The sequence below is a fragment of the Esox lucius genome, chromosome 2, assembly GCF_011004845.1.
Source record: "Esox lucius isolate fEsoLuc1 chromosome 2, fEsoLuc1.pri, whole genome shotgun sequence".
Taxonomy (NCBI): Eukaryota; Metazoa; Chordata; class Actinopteri; order Esociformes; family Esocidae; genus Esox; species Esox lucius.
The window spans coordinates 32905035-32927500 of NC_047570.1; the positions used below are offsets into that span (position 1 = coordinate 32905035).

Consider the following 22466-nt stretch of genomic DNA (forward strand, 5'->3'; position numbering starts at 1 on the left):
TCGTGGTTGTTGGGACATGTACAGGAAGAGCATTTTCACAATGGACACCTTAACAGCAATTCATTAAGGGGAAAACGGAATGGTCATAACTAGCTACAACCGCAAAGCCAGGAATCTGTATCTGAATAAATAAAATAAATATGAATGCACTGTCACTCGCTCTGGACAAATCAAACATAATTTAAAAAATAATGTTCACACATGAAAACTCAATTCTCCACGGCGACAAATCAACCAGTTAAAGTGGTGTGTTTCGTCGGCTACGACACTTCATTCTAATTCCACACTGAAGCGCTGGGATGGCAAACACACCCAGTGGATCAGACCACAAAGCCAGGTAGCCAGAAAGGTCACTCTTGATCAAGTAAGAAGACCTTTAAATCCAGTGACAAGTCATAACACTCCATTTTCTTTGTCAATAAACAACCACCCAAGCCACCACGCTCACGGCTTTCCAAGATGGCCGCCGAGCAGACTGTCACAGGAACCAAACCAGTTCAGATCTCAAAGGAGGATTACCAGACTAAAACCCTCTTTAGAGCCTAATTCAGGAGCTGATGGGATTCGGCAGCCATATTCTGAAGCTCAGCAATTCCACTTGACACTGAGCAGGGTAGTAGGAGCAGGGGTCTGTTCAATGTGGATAACGGACAGGAAGGCATTCGGCAGTAACTGATAACCCACGATATCGCAAACCGATCTAAGGGAGCCAGAAATACCCTGAGGCTTTATGTAATTCTGCCACATAACTACAGATGATGTCAGGTGTATGCAGTGACCGCTGTACAGTGACTCACCTGTGGATAGGGAAACGCACCCAGTGCCAACTGTGGAAAGAGGAAATTAGAGAAGAATGAGGGTGAAGACCAACACATACTGTGGTAAAAAGGAACGGGGTTACCGACAATACTGTGGCAATCATGAAATGCCTACCGCAAAAAAATAAAAAAGAGGAGGGGTGAATGGACGTGTGTTTCAGGACAGTGGCCAGCATGCATGGAAATGGGAGTTCACGGGCAGTCTAATCTCCTCATGCAGGGAGCTCAGCTGTGGCGTGTTTTAGATTAACGAGGCTGGTCTTTGAGAGGCTCAGGGCACCCCACCAACCCCCCCCCCCCCACCCCCCATCCTCCCCAACCCCAAAGAACAGCCAGCCTCAAAGAACATCAGCTATTAGTTAATAACGCTTGCAACAACACCCCCCCACCCCCCGCAGAGAACAGGAGAGAGGGAGTGATGGGGCGAAAGAGGCGGTGATGAACGTGATGAACGACGTCCCTTAAAGGTATCTAGCCTGCTCCTGGCACTTGGCAATACACTTTGCGTGGCCTCTTTCATCTGGGTTTAACTCTGATGAGGTCGGGCGGCGTGGTGGTCTTGGGGTGGGCACAACGCACGGGAGCCACGCTGGCCGTGAACGTGAGGCAACCGCCGGCCACGGCGTGTTAATCCCGGCCGAGCAAAGAGCTAAGCCGTTTCATTTAGACTAATGCACACTCCCCTGGCATCCATTCCTCTCTCCAGTTCAAAACGACGAACGGGGGATGAAAAACTCAATCTTGATCAAGCGGAGATGGTGTCGATAATTTTGACAGGCTTTTATTTTCCACAGCCCCATCAGTCACGGTGATAATGGCGATTATATTAAACAGCATTGACAAACAGTGCCAAGGCCAGAGGGGGCAAAGCGTTTGTTATAGTTGCGGAAATCAGAGTCCTCGATGAGAATGGATTGAAAATCAATGTGTGTCAATGAGGACGACAGGGGCCAGCCAAATGTATCAGTAAAATTAAAATGTATTCCAAAGTGGAGCCTGTGATGCTCTCTGACAAGCCCCTTGAGACACACGTACGCACGCCATCTGCAGTCACAGACAGACAGGTGTGCACACAGACACACGTACGCACGCCATCTGCAGTCACAGACAGACAGGTGTGCACACAGACACACGTACGCACGCCATCTGCAGTCACAGACAGACAGGTGTGCACACAGACACGCGTACGCACGCCATCTGCAGTCACAGACAGACAGGTGTGCACACAGACACGCGTACGCACGCCATCTGCAGTCACAGACAGACAGGTGTGCACACAGACACGCGGGTCGTCGGTGACTGAGCCATCTCTGGTATTGAGACTCTGGGTCAATCCTATTTCCTGTCAAGTCAGCGAATGAATGGGAACACCAAAGAAATCATAGAACGGGGAACCGGCGCATTCAACTCAATAGTTTGGAGTGACAAAACCTATTTGGGTGTTCGGGTTCAAAAGGTATGCACTGGGTGCTGCCGTTCTCTCTAACGTCGGTTGTTTAAAAAAAATAAATTAAAAATCTAGAGAATATTTCAATAAATGCAAGTTTTTCTTTTTTATCCATGAAAATGCCATACACTCAGGGAATTGTGAAAAACAAGATTATTTGGTACCTCCATGAAGGAGATGCCCACGCTCCAGACGTCTGAATGAATGCCGTACTGCTCCCCTGATATTCTCTCCGGCTGCAGGGTACAAATACAGGGTCAGGTGGGGTATAATATGGTGGTTTGCTTCAATCAATCCCATTTATTCCATAAAGCCCTTTTTACATCAGCAGTTCACAAAGTGCAGTACAGATACCCAGTCTAAATCCACAAGGAGCAAGTCATGAAGACGCATAAGCACTTCGGAAGGGAAAAGCTTTCTATAAGTAGGAAACAAGGAAGAAACCTACAAAGGAACCATGCACTGTTGAATAGCCAGTCCTCCACTAGACATGAGATAGAAACTAGCCAGTTCATGAGGGTTTACAGGGATTAGTTAAACAAACCAAAAAACATCCAGTCAAGCAGCCCTCTGGGCAAAAATCAGCTTGTCTATGAGTGAGGTTTAGGAATGGCAAGAATCGTGCAAGCTAACAGACAGGAGCAGTAATAAATGATGTTATGGCCCTGGGCCTTCTCTGTGCTGTATGTCTCCGTTGTTTGCAGATTGGTGGCAGGTGAAGCTTCTGGTGCCCATTCCTGGCTCTCTCTCTCTAGCGCTGTTTCGTTTTTTTTCTTTCGCAGTGTTGCACTTTGTTAGTTATTAAATTAACTATTTTATTTTCTCCGTCAGTGTGCGGACTCTTGTTTGTGGCAGTCTAAAAGCCAGGTTATGACACAGGGTATCCCTAATAAACTGGCTGCGGAGACTGAAGTATTTACTATAACACAGATAGGACATGACCTATACTACACCTTGCTCTCAACGGTGGCATGTGTAAATGCTAAAGAGTCACATGACAGACCTTGCCAACGTTTCCCATGAAAAGCAGGCTTGTACATGGGCTCCCGAAAACACAAGGTTTAGCAAGATATGCAGTTAACGCCAACATATAGGTTCACTTACCGCCATGTATGCATTAGTTCCAACATACGTCTTGGCGATGGAGTTCACCAACTGCAAACGAAAGAGGGGATTGATAACGTTGATGAACTATAAACAGGTACATCGGTTCTCTCTCCTAACAAGAATTGCCTGAGGACATGGTTGTCATCAAGTAAATGCAGCTCTGTCATAGAACACTGTAGACAGAAGAGCCATAGTGATGGCTAAAAATGAAGGCCAATGGTAGCAGGCTGCGTCCTACGGTAAGAGGCTGCGTCCTACGGTAAGAGGCTGCGTCCTACGGTAAGAGGCTGTGTCCTACGGTAAGAGGCTGCGTCCTACGGTAAGAGGCTGCGTCCTACGGTAAGAGGCTGCGTCCTACGGTAAGAGGCTGCGTCCTACGGTAAGAGGCTGCGTCCTACGGTAAGAGGCTGCGTCCTACGGTAAGAGGCTGTGTCCTACGGTAAGAGGCTGCGTCCTACGGTAAGAGGCTGTGTCCTACGGTAAGAGGCTGCGTCCTACGGTAAGAGGCTGTGTCCTACGGTAAGCACCTCTCCTATCCACTAACCGTCCCTGACTTACATACCCAAATCTACTGAAATGTCAGGGTGTTATTTTGGTCTGTTCTCACCCCTCTCATGGGAAACCAGGGGACGTCTGTGTGTGACAGTGCTAGGATAATGAGTGTTTGAGTGTGTGTCCCCTGATGGCTCGTGTTGGAGGGGAGGGACCTGCTCTAGGACGCGGAGAAACACTGACCTTCCTACAAGCCAGTGTGTGTGTGTGTGTGTGTGTGTGTGTGTGGGAGACAGTCAAAGCTGCCATTCAAGCCTGTGCAGGGGTCAACATTGTTTCGCATCTCTAAGGAGAAAAGGATGAAAATTAATTAAAATTGGGGCATGGGGGTGGCATAGGGTGAGTGTGCGCACGCGTGTGTGTGTGTATGTAGGGGGGAGTTGTTCTCAGGGGTCCACCCTGGGGGAGGTGGGAGGGCTGTCCCTGGGTGATGACACAAAACACACACTGAAACACAAACACCTCAGCTATTGTCTACCAGCCACACTCAAGCCATGTCAATCAAATGCATATCAATGAGGCGTTGGCGCTGTGTGTGTCTGTGTGAGTAGTAATTACAACTAGTGAATGTTTTCCTTCGGAGGCCTGCAGAACAATGGTGGTGGGGGGGGGTCATGTGAGAGGCTGTCCCTCGAGGGGCCTCCGCTGTCGTGAGGAGCAAACGAATACACACAGATTGACAGGTCGACTACACACACTCACATAAAAAGAATACACACACATGCGCGGTGGCGGCGTCGGGGGGGGGGGGCGGGGGGTTACCTGCGTGCTGACTCCAAAGTCACAGAGCTTCACTTGACCTTGAGTGTTCACCAGCATGTTGGAAGGCTTCACGTCTACAGAGACAAGAGGGTAAGAAATGCTACTTCAGCAAAACACGGCGGTCTGTAAACAGCATCACGAACATCCCATTTTACAAACCCTGTCATCTACAAGATCATTGGCACCCTTGATAAAGAGGAGCACAAAATATGGGGAAACTTTTTTCAGAAAAAAAAAACATTTATAGATTTTTTTTTTACCTCAAAAAGAGGGCTTTTGAAATGAATCCAACAAACTAAATGCAATATATTTAAACACTCTACTTCTTTAAGTTAATCTCAGTCTTGAGAAGTTGTATTGTGACCTACCACGGCATCCTGTTTAACTGGGGTGTAAAAATTTGCCAATTCGCAATGTTATTTCACCTTCGTAAATCAAGCAATGGGTACAGAAACAGTGCCATGAACTCTACTAATTACGACAGACGTTTTTGCCAAACAAGAAAAACACTTGGAACTGTCAGGAGGGTAAAACATAGGTGCTAGTGGTGTTCCAACAAGACAATGAGGCCAAGCACAAATCAACATCCACAAAGAGTTTCTTAATAGAACAGGAAGTCAACATTTTGCAACGGTCATCATAGTCTCCAGACTTTAATCACCTTGAAAACCTGTGGCCTGAACAGAAGTGAGGCATCAGTAACCAAAAACAGATCTCATGGCCTAAGACTCTTTCTAATAGGTTCTACAGTGTCACCGAAAATAGAGGAAGAAGTTCAGACCATTGCAGCGAAACAGATCTATAATCCGACAAATGAGTACATTTGGTGGATTCTCTTGAATCATTAATGTAGTACACCATATTCAACACATTGTAGTGGGGGCGGGGGGGGGGGTAATGTTTAACAGGCTTTTTAGCGAATTTGTATTAAGCGTGCATATATATAATTTTTAAACAACCAATTCGCAATGATGTCCTTGCCTCATCGAGAACAGTGCCACAGCAGTTTCGCCTGAGTCAATGATTGATGCTCGTCTTGCCAAGCAATCTGCTTCTTATCACCCTTCTTGCTTAACCAGGAAGTATTCTTAGGCATAAGCACTGCGCAGAGGGTGCAATCCACAGCCAACCACAATGATTGAGCTTGCGGTGGCCCATTCTACCACAACGACTTGCTAGAGCGTGACAAGACAGCCCTGTCCGAAATCCCACCCATCCATCCTGAGCCAATTTGCACCGCCTTCTGACCAATCCCTTCACTTACCTCTGTGCAGAATCTTCAGGCTCCATAGATAAGTGAGACCTTTTACTACCTGCAAGCAGATGGGACAACTGGAGATCAGCAATACGATACGAAAAACCTCTGCAGAAAAGCACTAGCGCGCTAGCAAGAAACATGTATTTATTACTGAATCATCATGTTATAATGCTGCACAAGTTCCTACAGAGACAGAGTTGAACAGCTACTTCACACTTTAAAGTTATCAGAGCAAGTGGAAAGAGACCAAACACTTGCATATCTTTTCTAGAAAGGGGTTAAGTGACAAAGAAATCTTCCACCTCGACTGCTTTCAGGCGTTATCAAAAGATAGGACTTGAACATGGCTCTGTTGTTGAAAAATAACGAGTGTGAGCACGCGGCATCTCTCTTGTCCTCCTGGGGGCCGGTCCTAACGATAATTAACAGCTCTGACAGTGAGACGGAGAGAGAGGGAGAAAAGCGGCAAATCTGAATTAACACGACTAAACACCATAGCCATGAATGTTTGATTATGGACAACAACAAAGGAAGGAGAGAGGGGAGAGCTTAATAGAGGGGGACACATCGGCGATTGGCTGAATGAGGGCCCTTATCAAATGCTCCTCCAAGCTTTGACACTTTCTTGTGTGTGTGTGTGTGTGTGTGAGAGAGAGAGAATGAGAGTGCCAGTCAGTTCGCCTTGTTTTCACCGACAAAGGCTAATTGCGAGATTCACACCTGTCGTACACATACGCAGAAAAGGAAAAAGATAAAAACTTTGCAAACTCATCAAACGCCAACTGAGTTGTTTACTTTCTGAAAGGGATGGAACACCTGAACGTTGAACCTTAAATATCCCTACAAAGCTACCCAATCCTCTGTCTCCCTGGTTACCAAGTGACGCTGTGTAGAATGCGATCGAGTCATTTCAAACAGTAGTTGGAAGTTGATTAGAGAGCCGAAAGACAGGTTCACTCACCGCCACAGCGATCCTGCCCAGAACGTGCTCCGGAATCCTCCGGTAGACGTCCAGAGAGCCACCTGCACGCGCACGCACACACACACACACACACACACACACACACACAGTTATGTGTTGATTGACACGTGCTGACAGGTTGTCCATCGAGGGATACACAATGACTTATAACTGAGAAATCACTGGGTTGAAGAAACGAAAAAACACCAACACCCACACACAAACACCACCACCCTTGTAGCTTTTAGCAAAGATGTCCACAAGCACCAGGCAGTGACGACAGTGTGAATGGATACATCGTGCTAAGAGGCTTCACGTTCCCAGAGGCCTTCACGATGGGCCTCCGGGTGGGACTAAAGCCCCCCAAACTCACCGTCCATAAACTCTGTGCATATGGATATTCTGTTCTCCACAAAGAAGGCACTGTAGAATGTTATAATGTAGGGGGAATCACACTACAAAACAAAAAGACACAATTAAAACGCTCACAAAGTCACACATTAACATGAACACATGCTGTTGTATGTTGGCGGGCGGTTCAGTACCGCAAATTCAGACCAACTCTAGAAAAGAAAAGGAGAGGTCTGGGTTAAATTATTAAGGGGGCATTTAACGACTTATGAGCAATCACGTGTCTCACCTTTGTGAGAGTGTGTGTGGGTGTGGGTGTGTGTGTGTGTCACCGATCCCTGGCATGGCAGACATGAGATACACTCTGATAAAACGTCTTCCATTACTGGTCTGAAGTAGAGTTTAGACTAAACAGTGTAGCTCTGATAAGAGTGGCTTTAGCTGGGGAACAGATTTCACTACAAGATGAGGGGCAGGTGGGACACATTTCTGACCAGATTCAGAGCAATTAAAATGTTTGATCAGCGGTTTCAGGCAGGTTGTATAAACAAGCACGCACTTTGGGGAGGGTATTTGGTATTTATTAGGATCTCCATTAGGTGTGGTCAAGACTGACCTTGTAGAGGATCTCTAACTCTGACATGATCTGTTTCTGCAGCTCCACAGTGATGTCCAGAGGAATGACCTGCAGAGACAAGCACAGGTCAAATGTGGAACCATTTTGAAAGACGAGCAAACACATGATTTGCGCGCACACACCAGGTCTCCTGCCAAGAATGGGTGAATATTTCAATTTGTCAGACATTTGAAAAATGTCACCCTCTGGGCAGAGAGTGACAGAAATCACATTTAGAATCATGGTAATTCATCAAGAGAAAATGAATTAGCCTGTGAGGTTGTAAAATAATAAGAATACGTTTGAATTAGCCTGTGGTTGTGATAAAACATTTTTAAAACAGAACTACAGTGAGCCTCCACTCCGGTCTAAAAATATGGTTTTACTGTAGCAGGCGCATGTGTTTGCTCTTCCTGTTACTACCGTATATCAACGCCTGCAACATGCTGATTTTTGTTCTGACAAAATGACGATTGATAATCTACCGATGTAGAAATTGTTAGTAGGTAATATGTAGTTTGCTTTATTTACTCAATCAATCAAACATATTTTATGAAGCCCTTTTTACATCAGCAGTTGTCACAAATTGCTTTCAAAGATACCCAGCCTGAAACTCCAAAGAGCACACAACAACAGGACAGATGGTTACTCTCCAGTTGCCATTCCTGCCGGCTGCAATTACAGTCATCAAAAAACATAACTACAATTCCTACATACTGGTAAATATGAAACACTATAATTGCACTATTACTACTATATGATAGAAATGTCCTTATATCACTGCGTTCAGGACCGTGTCATTACAAGACTTCCCCATGAGATGGGAGTACTCTTCCCGTGACATCGTCAACATATAGAAAATAAATTCAACACATAATGTATACCTTTAGGAAAAGCTAATATTGCAGATAAAAGTGGACACGTGGATGTGCCAAACCAATTATATGGGTAAATAAATCATTCACTTTCCTGACAACTCTGCCTGGTCACACTTTTCTCTCAGGCATTTTGATTGGCAACAGTTTCATTGATCGTTTCCTCTTTCATTTTACCGGCTAAAAGCCTAACAGAAACTCTCTCACGTACATACACGGAGCAGTGGGAAATACTTAATTTACTTAATACTTTTTTTTAAATGTTTGGTTAAATGGTTTGATTAAATGTTAATATGTATTTTTTTTTTGCTTGGTGGTAATCCAAGACAACCCATCTCTGTGAATAGCCTGAGTATCATACGATAAAGGCGCACCGCCAAGGACGCAAATCTGATCTCACCGATGAGCTTAGCTAATCGCTAGCATTAGCAAAGATTAGCTACGCTTGCAGAGGTCGACATCATTGATTACAGGTTAAATAGTGGAAGGGAGTAGATCCTTGTGAACAGAGGTTCTACCCATTACATATCCCTTCCATTCCACTTCCTTAGACTACAGCCCACTTGGAAGACAGGAGAGCAGAGTGGATTAATGAAGGAATGACAGCGGGACCGCAACAACGGAGATGCATAAGGAAGACCTCACCTTCACTGCAAGCACTCTCATGCCAAGGAGATGGTACGCTCTGTGGGAGAGAAGAAGCAAAATTAGCAGAGCCACACAATGTGAACCATCAGCTTCATGAAAGTAAAAATAAAAAAATGCATTCATAAATAAAATGTTTATTCATAAGAATAATAACTAAGATATCTGACATCAGAGTATGGAGATGGGTTTGGGGGAACATGTGAGGGAAAAAAAACATGCTGTCTGGGCTCATGAAATGGCATACACTGTTTAATCAGCTTACAAGTTATTACATGGAAAACGTGTGTAATCTTAAAGAAAACAGTGGCGTCCAAACCGGCACAACAACTCAGTCCCACAGAATTTCCATCATTAAAGGTCATAGGTCAAGAAAACAGGTTGGCGTCACCACAGAGCCCGGTCAGACGCGTATCGTCCCCGTTCCCCAGACAGGTTTCGGGTGGCAGGTAAGCCAAACAGCCGCGGAGGGCCGGCCGGCCAACACCATTTAATTATGTAACTCCTTAATGCCCTCTGTTGGGTTCTGTTACGGGCCAAGAGGGTCGGCTTACCAAACCGACGACAACGGCTGACATCTCAACATCCAATCCCCTCGTCCTCGTGGAACAGCTGCCGGCCATGAGGGGCCTTGAGAGGCCAGAGGGCATCACACAGACCACCTCAGCAGTTAGGTCGGTATAGGCGACACCGATGTGGCCAGGCCGGAGCAAACGCACTCCGAACGAGGTGCGTGATTAATGTGCTGCAGACTGGGGTGGGGGGGTGGGGTTGTTTCAACCGGCCCAGACACCTTTAGACTGGCCTTTAATTATCTTCCCTGTTAAGCGACAAATCTGGCTGGTCTACCGATGCCCCACCAGTAGGAACCAACATCAGGCAAGCCCTCCCGTTCCGCCGCGGTCAGTCCGGTCGACTGGAGCCGATGGAACGTTTTTGATTTGGATCTGACTTTTTTTCCTAACCATGTTGTGGGCTTCCGTCGGACTGATTTAGCAGTCAGATATCGGCCAACGTCTAGGTCTTTCCGAATGCATGCAGGCGTTCACTAGCGTCACACCATTGGTAGAAACACACCCCACTTTCATCGCTAGGTTACCTTGTTTAAACCAGAACTCACATCGCGTCTCATTTGTTCAGGAATTCAAATTAGGAGCCTCTTAGTTGGTCCATGAGAGATTATTTCCAAGAGCCCATTCGTTTCAGGCTGTAAAAGACCACTGTGCATGCTTGGCTTACTTCTGCATTTTGATTTAGATATCTTACTCTTCCTTCAAGCTACAATCAATATCAATTAAGCATGACTACTGGTTCTTAATTACGACACGTTAATTGACAGAGGAGCAAAGAGACAGAGATGTTAAATACCGAACGCAGCGATTCCGAGTGCAGCAAATGACGAGAGCAAAAAAACGTCTCTTTTAACATGTTAAACACGCTCAGCATCGCATGAATACGCCCGGACACACTGAGGACCAGGCTTCTGTCAGACGACACATCCTGATGCCTTGTCACGATTAATAGACTTTTTAGCAGGCTCGCGTTCTGCCAGTTTTCCTCCACCCGACAACAGCACGGCACCATGGTCATGGCTTGGAGGGGGATGTCCAACTCCAGCCTCAATCCTCCACACAACCTGCAAACCCAGGGTGCTTTGCCCGGCGGATCCACCATCCTTGACCCCCCAGGGCCAATCCTCTCCAGATGAGTTACCGTGACAGGCCCGGGCGACTAGGGGACCCGGGGGCAAGGTTACCCCCGCCCCCCGCCCCTCGTCCCTCCGCTCTGACCCCGGTAAACGTGCCCCATTGCCTGGATCTTATTTACACTCCAGACCCTGGTGTAATAAAAGCCCCTCCATGCAGTATTCATGGGGCTGGCTGGCTCCCTAACGCATCCCTGGATCCCGGGCGGACGCTCGAGGCCGGAGGGGTTGGTTTACAGGGGGTGGCAGGCCATAGCCGGACACCCTAACCTGAGACGGCCCGACCAGACAGAGAAGCTCATCTGCCCAAAGAGACTAACCTGTCCCTTCAATAAAGACAGAGACCAGCAGGTAAGAACATACGACTAAAAACCCCAACCAAGATTAAGTCTTTTTTTAATTTAACAGATATGTCAAGAGGAGCTAGGTAAATAGCCAACACAGCTACTCCGATGAATGTAAACTGAGGATATATCCATTGCTTGTCATGGGTTTCAGTCTCCTCGTCAGCAAAGGGACCATTATAAGCAGAGGAAGCGATGTGGGAGAGAAGGAAAAGCACAAAGGACGGGGGGGTGGGGGGGGGTGCTCTGAGAACAGACAGAGGGGGGGAAAAAGGTTAAATAAACGTTGACGTGATCAGCTGCTAAATAGCCAGCACATTTCAACCCTACTTTATGGCCCGCAGCTTAACTTATAGTAACCAACTAACAAATTAACAGGGAGAATGTTCCAGCACTACATGCCTAAATCAATGGGAAAAATCAATAAGAGAAAACAGGCTGGGGGCCTTCAGGACAGGCCCGGTCTGTGCCTAAGTGGATGTAACTGCATGTAAATGTGCTTGTTCTAATTGCGCAGGTCCATCAGGCACGACACGGACGCCTGTCCTATGCTAGTTATTTATAACCTCTTAGGACAGGACAGGCCCCAGATGGGAAGGAGCGAGGGAGAAAGAGATAAAGAGAGAGAGAGAGAGACAGAGAGAGAGAGAGGTAGGGGCAGAGGGATATAGAGTCCGATAGAGAGGGATAGTGGAATGTAATAAAAGAAGAAAAGAAAAAAACAAGGGACAACATTGATGGATCACTGGGTCACGGTGACACTGAGGATAGCCAAGGTGTCACCAACATCCAATTGAGTCTAAATGGCCGCAGGTCATAAACAGGGTGAAAGGTTAAAAGGTGGAAAGACTTAAGTGGAGCTATTCACACTAGATAAGCTTAATATAAGCCCGGCCAGTGGGGAGAAGAACGAGAGGGAGAATGGCTTCCTTTAGAGGACAATTCAATTCAGCTTAAACAACAGGATGCACAGGGGTTCCTTGTGAAGATGTGTGTAAGTGTGTGTGTGGGTGTTAGCGTGTGTGTGGGTGTTAGCGTGTGTGTGGGTGTTAGCGTGTGTGTGGGTGTTAGCGTGTGTGTGGGTGTTAGCGTGTGTGTGGGTGTTAGCGTGTGTGTGGGTGTTAGCTTGTGTGTGGGTGTTAGCGTGTGTGTGGGTGTTAGCGTGTGTGTGGGTGTTAGCGTGTGTGTGGGTGTTAGCGTGTGTGTGGGTGTTAGCGTGTGTGTGGGTGTTAGCGTGTGTACACACTATGTATGTCACTGGGTTATCAACACTTTATACCCTGACATGTAATAACACCACTGCAGGACACAAAGCCCAACAGAGTCGGACCAAATTATTTTTTTTAAAGAAAGCAATTTAAAGTTACACCCCAGATGCCTCACTGGTTTGGGGGGTGTGAGGACGACAGACTATTGTGCATGTTTGACGGTCAAAATGGTTGTGTTTTACATTAACCAAAAGTGTTTAGGCTAGAGGTGACATAGGACGAGGAAAATATGAGGAACGCTGAGGGCGCTTGTGTTCTAACATATATTCGCAGAGCGAGTAACAGCGGACATACTTTAAATATTGTCCGTTCACAACACAATTACATCTTTGGACACAACTCTAGGTTTGTGATTTGCATGCAGAATGGACAGAAAAAAGAGAGATGGACAGACAAACATGAAGAGAAAACAGATTGTGACTGGACATAAAAGGCAGATGAATGTTATATATATATACATATACATACATACATATACATATACACATATACACATATACATATACACATATACATATATATACACACAGTATCTCACAAAAGTGAGTACACCCCTCACATTTGTGCAAATATTTGATTATATCTTCTCATGTGACAACACTGAAGAAATGACACTTTGCTACAATGTAAAGTAGTGAGTGTACAGCTTGTATAAGTGTACATTTGCTGTCCCCTCAAAATAACACAACACACAGTCATTAATGTCTAAACCGCTGGCAACAAAAGTGAGTACACCCAAAATTGGGCCCAAAGTGTCAATATTTTGTGTGGTCACAACAAAAGTGAGTACACCCAAAATTGGGCCCAAAGTGTCAATATTTTGTGTGGTCACCATTATTTTCCAGCACTGCCTTAACCCTCTTGGTCAAGGAGTTCACCAGAGCTTCAAAGGTTGCCACTGGAGTCCTCTTCCACTCCTCCATGACGACATCCTCCGTTTGAGGATGCCCCACAGATGCTCAGTAGGGTTTAGGTCTGGAGCAATGCTTGGACATGGTTCCAGTAATCCATGTCCTTAGTCTGCTTGTCTTCAGCAAACTGTTTGCGGGCTTTCTTGTGCATGCAGACCAATTTGATGCAGTGTGCGGCGTATGGTCTAAGCACTGAAAGGCTGACGCTGAACACGTGCACTCAACTTCTTTGGTCGACCATGGCGAGGCCTGTTCTGAGTGGAACCTGTTCTGTTAAACCGCTGTATGGTCTTGCCCACCGTGCTGCAGCTCAGTTTCAGGGTCTTGGCAATCTTCTTATAGCCAAGGCCAACTTTATGTGGAGCAACTTTTTTTTTCTCCAGATCATCAGAGAGTTCTTTGCCATGAAGTGCTCCCCATTTACACCTGAGACCTTGTAACACTAACGACACCGGGGAGGGAAAATGGCTAATTGGACCCAATTTTGGGTGTACTTGCCAGCGGTTTAGACATTAATGACTGTGTGTTGTGTTATTTTGAGGGGACAGCAAATTTACACTGTTATACAAGCTGTACACTCACTACTTTACATTGAAGCAAAGTGTCATTTCTTCAGTGTGGTCACATAAAAAGATATAATCAAATATTTGCAAAAATGTGAGGGGTGTACTCACTTTTGTGAGATACTGTAGGCCTAAGGCATATACAGTGTGGAAAAAATAGCCCATATTACACTAAAGAGAATGTCCTAACAAAATTACCAACATTTGCATTTTAAGCTGTAGCCTACTTATCTATCCATTAATTGAACTTGTAAACATTCCCAAAAGCGTATTGTCTGTATTTCTTCGGTTTACATGTTCAAACAAAATACTTTCAACAATACATTACTTAGAATATTTTACTCAATATTTTTATCTTGGAGGAGCTGAGGCACAGGTACAGTCACACCACACATATCCCTTCTTTTGCCTGCATAACACCATATGAGAAGAGCACATCGAGACACAAAGAAATAACAGAGCCAATCACAAAATATTTAGCCAAAGGCGTGCGCCAAACCACATCAAAAGGACATGTTAATTACTGTTTATTGTATCGCCAATCGCAATGAATAGCAAAAAAATAAATAAAGATATTGCAGTATGATTTTTTTGTCCATATCGTGCAGCCCTTTTCATTCAGGACGGGAGTGCTTCAGAGATTGTTGTTTTTCAAAGAAACACTGAAGCTCTGTTAGAGTGACCACTGGATTCTTGGTCACTCCCTGACCAAGGCCCTTCTTGCCTAAATTTGCCACAGGGGGCCTCCAATCACATTTTACAGACATCTCAAGGATTATAAAAGGACACAGGATGCATCTGAGCTCAACTAGGAGTGCCATTGCCAAGTGTCTGGTTCGTTTTCAATAAATTTTCAGAAAGTTGCTTTTGCATTATGCGGTATTCTGTGTAGACCAAAAAATATATTTAACCAATTATAAAAAAAATAAAAATCTAAAACACAAGAACATTTGGAAAATGTAAAGAGGTCTGAATATTAATTAAATATTTTATAGAGATGTGTTTGCTGTGCTGCATGAAAATACAACATCTGACCACAGCTCACTAAACCCAAACCCTGTGAGCACAGGAGACACCAATGTGTGTCTGCGGTGTAGGTGCATATGTGTTCACGATGTGACAGAGAAACCAGAGGGCAGAGACAGAGCGAGGCCATTCCTACAGGGTGAGCTCTGCCCCCTAGGCTGCAACTGTACTTCCTCATATCTCCCCAGGGAACCACATTAAGCGGCTGATTGGATAAGCTTAGCTACATTGTCCTTGTCTCTTAGGAAACAGCGGGAGGACAACGGGCCCCTGATAAACAAGTAAACAACTGTGGAACAAGGACTGCTACTTCTGCCAATCAAATTAGTTAGAGATCAAGTAAAACCCTGGAGGTCACCTGTATGTAGGTCTGGTGTTGGATGGAATCATTATACAGTGTGGGTGTAAGCTGGCGCGTAACTTCTAATTGCTGCAGGTAGGCTTTTGCCAAGTAAATCTCTGGTGATGGAATAGGGAGAAATTGTTCAACAAGGCATATTTATTATGGCACAGTCATGACAGAATTTTTTTTTTTGTTTTTGCTTTGTCAACTTTGCAGGGCAACATGCAATGATTTTTTCCAATTAGTAATGAAAAAGTGCTGATGAAAATGTGCTTGAATTAACTATTATTCTGTGATTGGTTGAAACTGGATGATGGGGGAAACTTGATTTCCAAAAAATGCTGGAACATATTTGCTGTGAACAGGGCATGAAAGCTATTTAGGAACCGAAGTCAGAAAAATCTATCATTCTTAGGAAGAGAAACAGAACATGTAAAGCTAGCTATCTACTTTCCCCGAAACATAACAGTAAATTGTGCTTTTTATATGGTTAATAACGCGTCTGTCTGCTCGTTTTCTAGCGTAATAATAGGCAGAGAAACGGATGTTCTACTTATCATACTTTGGAAAAATTAAAAACAAAAATGTTAAGTTGTGTTTTTGATTCCGGCCTAGTTACACGCACAACCTTGTTAAGCTAGCTCTGGTCCAGGGAGTTGGGTTAGCCTCGACGTTGAGCCAATTCAACCTGTACAGATGCTCGAATGTAGGCCACTAGCTGTACAGTAATTATGTTAAGCCAGTCAAGTAACGATGAAACTCCTATTATCCTAAATACATTACGTGCGTCATATCATGCAGCCCGGCGCTTCAGGGCAGCATCAGTCGTGATCACCCCTCTCTCCACCTTGACAAAACATTTTAAGCTCTACATTTGTCTGCCCATTAACAAGTATGTCGGCTGAAACAACCAGTTTGCAACTGGAACATAATATGTTGTATATTCCAGACGTGTCAGTTTCATGAATGCCAGCTTTAAACTACTGCACATCGCAATTTAGTGCGACAACTGCTCATAGCAAAGCTACCACCCAGATAGGGACGAACTCCATACATGCAAACATTGACATGAGAAACGCAGCCTGACGCCAATCTCCAGAGCGCCGCCTTGTTTGCATGTTCCCACAAAACATGAAACAAAACAATACCAGAGCAAACATGAACAATTGGAAAGGCACGAGAAAAAAAAAATAACATCAGCAGTTTTTCTCCCGACCATAAAAAATCTGGCGCAGAAGCGTATGGATTTTCTGCTGAGCTCAATTGACTGAGAAGTTGTCGGGAGGTTGCAATATCGGCTTTCCTCAGCCCAGCGGAACAATTTCCCGAGCTGAGCGTGCAGCCGGTCTGGTTCTCCCTCAACTATGAGAGATAGGCCGTTAATGAAACAACATTGCCGCGATAAAACTGCAAAAAGGGCCGTAAAGAAAACATTCCTGAAAAAACAAGCCCGAACAAGCCTGTGAAAGAAATGAACTGGATTTGTTCCGAGTTAAATTTACAGTCGGCTCTCGGAGGCAACAGACCGACAGCCTCTCTATCAAGTCAAGGTTAGCCTGTGAAGTGATCAATACTTCTATCTCAATAAAATACTTCAATAATAGCGAGTCGAAAAATGAGGAGGGGGTGGAAAAATAGAAGAGAGGGAGACTCAAAAGGGGGGAGAAGGACCTGAGTGTGACGACCCAAATGCCACCCTGTCACAGTGTGAGACGACCATACATCAGCCTGTGATTTGGGAAGACATTGAGCTATCCAGGTAACACGTGGCGCGGTGCAATGGGGCAATCACTCTCATACCAGATCAATACCACATACGTTTGGCAACCTTCACATCGTAAAAAATAAATAAATTAATAGAAACGCCACTCTCGCCCCAGACACTAACCCGCCTGATGGATTTCAGAGGGACAACAGAGATTTACAGGCAGAGGGAGAGACGGACATTGCGAGAGGGAAGGTTGTGAGTGAAACGGGCTTCCCTGGGAAGAAGTTGTTATGAAAGTCTGGGGACAGCACACAGACTGTGTGTAAGGGGGTACATCTCCACTGTAGAGAAGTCAGACAGCAGAGGTTACACAAAACAGCATACACACCAGGTTGTCTGTACTGAACAGGTAGCGGTAAAAGGTGGAACCGGCATTAAGTAAAACCACACCATCGCTCCGCCACCTGCAGCTTGTTTAGACTTCCCATTTCGCGGCGATTTCTGCGGTAACCAAGCGGACATGACTGTTTCACAATTTAGGACGGGAGGGTTTGGACAGCTGCAATGGGTCTTCGAGCCTTCCATGAAAACCTGCTGCAACCATTGTTCTGCTTTCGAAAACATCCCCATTGTTCCCTAACAAAGTTGGAATCCAGTTCCAGAAAACAAGGGCAAAGGGCCAAACCCAAACTGAGACACAGGTCCAAACCTTGGTGCACTTTTGGAGATCTCAGAGGCTTCTTACAGGCGCCCGCAACCTGATAACAGCTCCCACTTGCTCTTGGATAGGCTAAGGTGTAATGTACGCCACGTTACTTATACCAATCAAATAGTGTCAGATCTCCATAAGGAGATAGGGTGTAAGGGCTTAGGTGTCTGTTTTGGACTGGGCCAGACACTTACTTGTAAACTGTCCCTCCATTACCGTGACCCAGTTGCTCCTGGTACTGTATATCTTGAGCATTTATCTATGGAAAAACAAAGAGAGAAAAATATGAACGGATCGGAGATGCCATTGGGAAGATCGAGACACCAAGAGAGACGCAGAAAGTGGCACAGAGAGAGGGAGGGAGCGTGTGTTACTGGAGGTCATAAACAACAAGACGGACATTCAGGTCAACCCAAGTTCAGCGCCGCAGAGGGGGAGCGAGGGAGGGAGCGGGGGAGAGCCTGAGATGGAGAAAGAGATCAATACAACATTTGCTGTCCAATTTATAAAAGGACAATGGCGTGTGTGGGGGCGGCGTGATGGAGAGTTTAATGACGGTTTGTTTGCTGTCGTCGTTTCACTTCTGTGTTGATAAAAGGTGTCAGAACAGGCTAATATAATGTGGCCCTGCGTGACATCGAGCGGAGGCTGGGGAAAAACTTAACTCCTGTCGGAATTATGGCGAGGTGAGGAGGGACAGTGTGTGTGCAATGGTGCAAATCCCCAAACACACACACACACACACTCTGCATTTACTCTCAAATATTCAATACCCCATGGAATACAGCTACAGACAATGGCACAAACCGCCAGCGTGAAAATATCTATTTCCATTAGCTTTGTGACAACCTTCAAACCCCCCCCAACCCCACCCCACCCCCCCCAGAAAAAGCCCCAGTAATGTCTAACATTTCATAAACTCCCCTCTCATCTGCACAACAGAACTCACACCTCACGAACCCAAGCCATCCTGGTTAAACAGGATTCTGCTGGGAGGTAGTTAATGGGTTAAAGCCCATCTCAGGCCTTTCCCTGAGGCCCGTGGCCAAATAAAGACACACTGTTTTGACTGGCATGCCTCTTGTCACTTCATCAATGGCACCCCCCCCCCCCCCCCCGACAATGTTCCCATTTCAAGCCTGTGACAGCTATCGGATGAATATTTAGATCCCATAACCTGTATCAGATGGATAGGCCTGCCCAGGGTGTGGGGCTGCGGTCCGGGCTGCCAGGTGGCAGGTTGTCAATAGGCCAACCGCGTGGACAGACGCTTGTTTGCGTGGGCGACTCCGGCCTGATGCCGAGTCAATGCCAGGCTGTCAGGGTTCATTTTGACCGGAGCACGCGGGGCTACACACAGGGTTAAATATGTCCCCCATCCGCTACCTCCTCCAATTCAGGACCATTGATTAGGTTATACTGGGGGGGGGGGGGGGGTTTTAATTGGCAGGTGTCAGAGAGAAGAGGTCAGGGGAGGGTGTTACAGGTGACACGAGGGAAGTGGCTGAGCTTAATTGTCTCCTTGACACACTCGCGAGGCCTTATGCAAGTGTGTGTGTGTGTGTGTGTGTGTGTGTGTGTGGCCGGAGCGACAGAGCGGCACTGGGACAATGAATATCCATCCAGTCGGTCAGGATAAAGATGTCACCCAGGGCTCGAGGAGAAAAGGAAAGTGAGCAGCATTCAGAGGAAATCAATGAGGAGCCTGTCACTTGTAGGGACAAGTTCTCGTCAATAGGAGCTAATAGGGTGCAGGCCTGGGCCCAAAGGACAGCGCCTAGTGGGGACACGTGTGTGTGTGTGTGTGTGCTTGCACGCACATGCGTGTTCAGTTCAGAGAGGGGAGAAATGGCGTACCTGTCCATTGGTCAAAATCTTCTTTAGCTCAGCAGAGGACTTCTTTAGACTGGAACAGGAAACGAACAACACATGGACTCAGGGGGAGACAACGGGCACAGAGCACAGGCAGGATGTTAACCCCCCCACCACCACCACCACCACCACCCCCCCCCCGGCCCTGCCAGACACCCCAGGGGTCCTCACCTGTTGCTGGGCACACTGTCTGCAGCGGCAGGGCCATGGTCATTGGACAGGCCGGGTCTTGTGTTCACCTGCGCCCAAACAGAGACCGTTAGTGGACAAGGCCGGCGGGGAGGGGGGGGGGCGGCAGAAAGGCACCCCCCCCACCCCCTCCCTCGCCCCTGACTGACTAAACACAACACACTGTCTCAGATCAGACCGCAGGGTAACGGACCACAAAGGGGAGGAAGAGGAGCAGAACATGGAGCTGGAGACAAAGAGTGAGTAAACGGGTGAGAAATAGGGACGGGGGACAAACAGAGGGCAGGCCAGGAGCAAAAGGAGGAGGGGGGGGGCAGTTCTTTGGATTTAAACTCCTGAATTTAGACCAAAGTGACCCAAACTCCCGCCGACAAAAGTGAGAGGATGTGGGTTAGAGAGAACAAGGCAATATGTCTGATCCTGTGATGGATAGAATAAGGGGAGAGAAATGGATAGTTAAATATTGAGATATTTTGGATGATATTATTTCAACCGTTTCACTCCAATACCATTTTCAGACATACTGGGCCACTACAGTAACATGTTTACAGTGACAACTGATGAACTTTCAGACACTTCAATAAAAAGTAGGGCATTAGTAACGTTCAGATGGCCTAGTGATGGACGGTAGTCCCACTTCAGACACAGCATTTCTTTGTGGACAAAGTGGCATTCTGGTATTTGAAAAGGTGTAGTGTGCCCTTACAGAAATACAACTATGCCGAAACCAAAGCGATTCCAAAGTGCCACAGTCCTTATGGCGCTCAATCATTCTCTTAAAGCAAGTTCTCCATCTCCATTGTTTTTGAAATAGTGAGCCTGGCACACAGGTGTGGGCCTAATATCACCTAGTTATTGCTGGGCCTTTGGAAGTAAAACAATTTCCGGCACGACACTTCACAGTGGTTATTAGGTTCTTTTCTGCATGACCATAGCTCTGTTTATGCCAAAACCCCCTCTGGTGTTTGTTGCAAAAATGCTCAATGTTAATCTTATGAGAGTGGCTACAATCAGGGGATTTCTTCTTGCAAGCCTTCCAAATAACTTGTGGGCATGGAGATGGTGTTCAATTGTAGGTTTTGAGACTTCAAGCTATAATCAACACCTGCAAAACTGTGACCTTTGAATATTTTCGTTGCCACTCATTCACAGCAACTGAGTGATTTGTTTTTATTTGGGGGGGGTGGGGGTTGGTGAAACGGTTCACAAAACTCATGGTTCAGTACGATATGGTACAGCTGTGTCACGGTTCAGTATGGTTTCAATACATCGAAATAAATGCCTGAGAAATATGTTATTTGTATTTAGCTTTTCCATTTATTCTAATAGTAAACATGGCTAGCTTGAATTCCCAGGAGCATATTGAGACAAAGGGACATCAAAAAACAGCAGTGCCTGCCTAATAAAAAGATTTCTTTTTAATTTAAATCAGAACTTCAATAACAGTGAAAAGTCCAGCAGCATATCTCAACATTAGGTCACAGTGCCTTAAACAAAACAGGACCACTTGAAACACGTAACATCCAAAGAAGAAAAAAAATGATAATTTGTACCTGAAAACATTTATTTTCTATTTTCCATGAATAACAATAAATAAATTAGTGGTCATTTTACTTCTATTGCCACTCGAATAGGCTATTGTCAATGAACAGAGACTACATTTTTGTTGAGGTTTTATCCACCACCCATTGGCAACTGCAGTTATAGTTTGCAGGGAAACCAAAATGTTCCCAGACGGCAGACCTAAATAATACTGGGGCGTCTTCTAGTTTTGGCTTGCCAGTGCTTGTCATGTTGTTCATTTGCATTCAGCTAACTGCTAATTCCTTCATAAGAAAATGTCTGTTATGATGGTCTCTCAGCTCCATTCTTGCTGGAATGAAATAACTAATGAGCGGAGATGCATACATGATGAAACAACTTTCTTTTCTTTTTTTAAGACAACTTTTACCATGTGGATATATTTTCCCGACGTAAATTTATATGCCATTGGTTTATGCAATAAAATTATGGTTTTACAATATAATATATATATCTCCTAGCTATAATATATGATTAACGTATTGTTCGGTTTGCAGTGCGTACCGAACCGTGTACCTTGGACCCTGTACCTAACAGTTCAATAAAAATACATGTACCGTTTCACCCCTAGTGTCAACCAATATTTATACCCCAGTGAAATAGAATGTCATGGACAACCACTTACCAGAAACTCAGACAAAAGTTCAAATCTTAATTAGAATATACATGGCACACATGTTTTTGAATAAAATCATTATTTCTAGATTATTTGCTTTTTTCTTTCTGAAACAATTTTCACTCAAAGTTCAGATACATATGATTTCATGAGTGTAAGAAGACAAACAAAAATATTTTTTTCACACAGCCTTTTTTGTTTATATTGACCTAGCGTGACAATGATTATGGAGGACACAG

At 45.4% G+C, this 22466-nt stretch overlaps 1 protein-coding gene across 1 annotated transcript in view; it reads right to left on the reverse strand.

The window, feature by feature from the left end:
• The window catches only part of map2k5 (mitogen-activated protein kinase kinase 5), a 62765-nt gene that overhangs the window by 28557 nt on the left and 11742 nt on the right, over positions 1 to 22466 (reverse strand). Inside the window, exons 6-17 of the mRNA XM_029124793.2 lie at positions 20013 to 20080; positions 19827 to 19875; positions 18164 to 18228; positions 9393 to 9432; positions 7873 to 7941; positions 7279 to 7360; positions 6906 to 6967; positions 5951 to 5999; positions 4687 to 4760; positions 3370 to 3420; positions 2430 to 2501; positions 798 to 827 (exon numbers count right to left, since the gene is read on the reverse strand). Of these exons, the coding sequence (XP_028980626.2) occupies positions 798 to 827; positions 2430 to 2501; positions 3370 to 3420; positions 4687 to 4760; positions 5951 to 5999; positions 6906 to 6967; positions 7279 to 7360; positions 7873 to 7941; positions 9393 to 9432; positions 18164 to 18228; positions 19827 to 19875; positions 20013 to 20080 (711 nt within the window). The remainder of the gene's footprint in view (positions 1 to 797; positions 828 to 2429; positions 2502 to 3369; positions 3421 to 4686; positions 4761 to 5950; positions 6000 to 6905; positions 6968 to 7278; positions 7361 to 7872; positions 7942 to 9392; positions 9433 to 18163; positions 18229 to 19826; positions 19876 to 20012; positions 20081 to 22466) is intronic.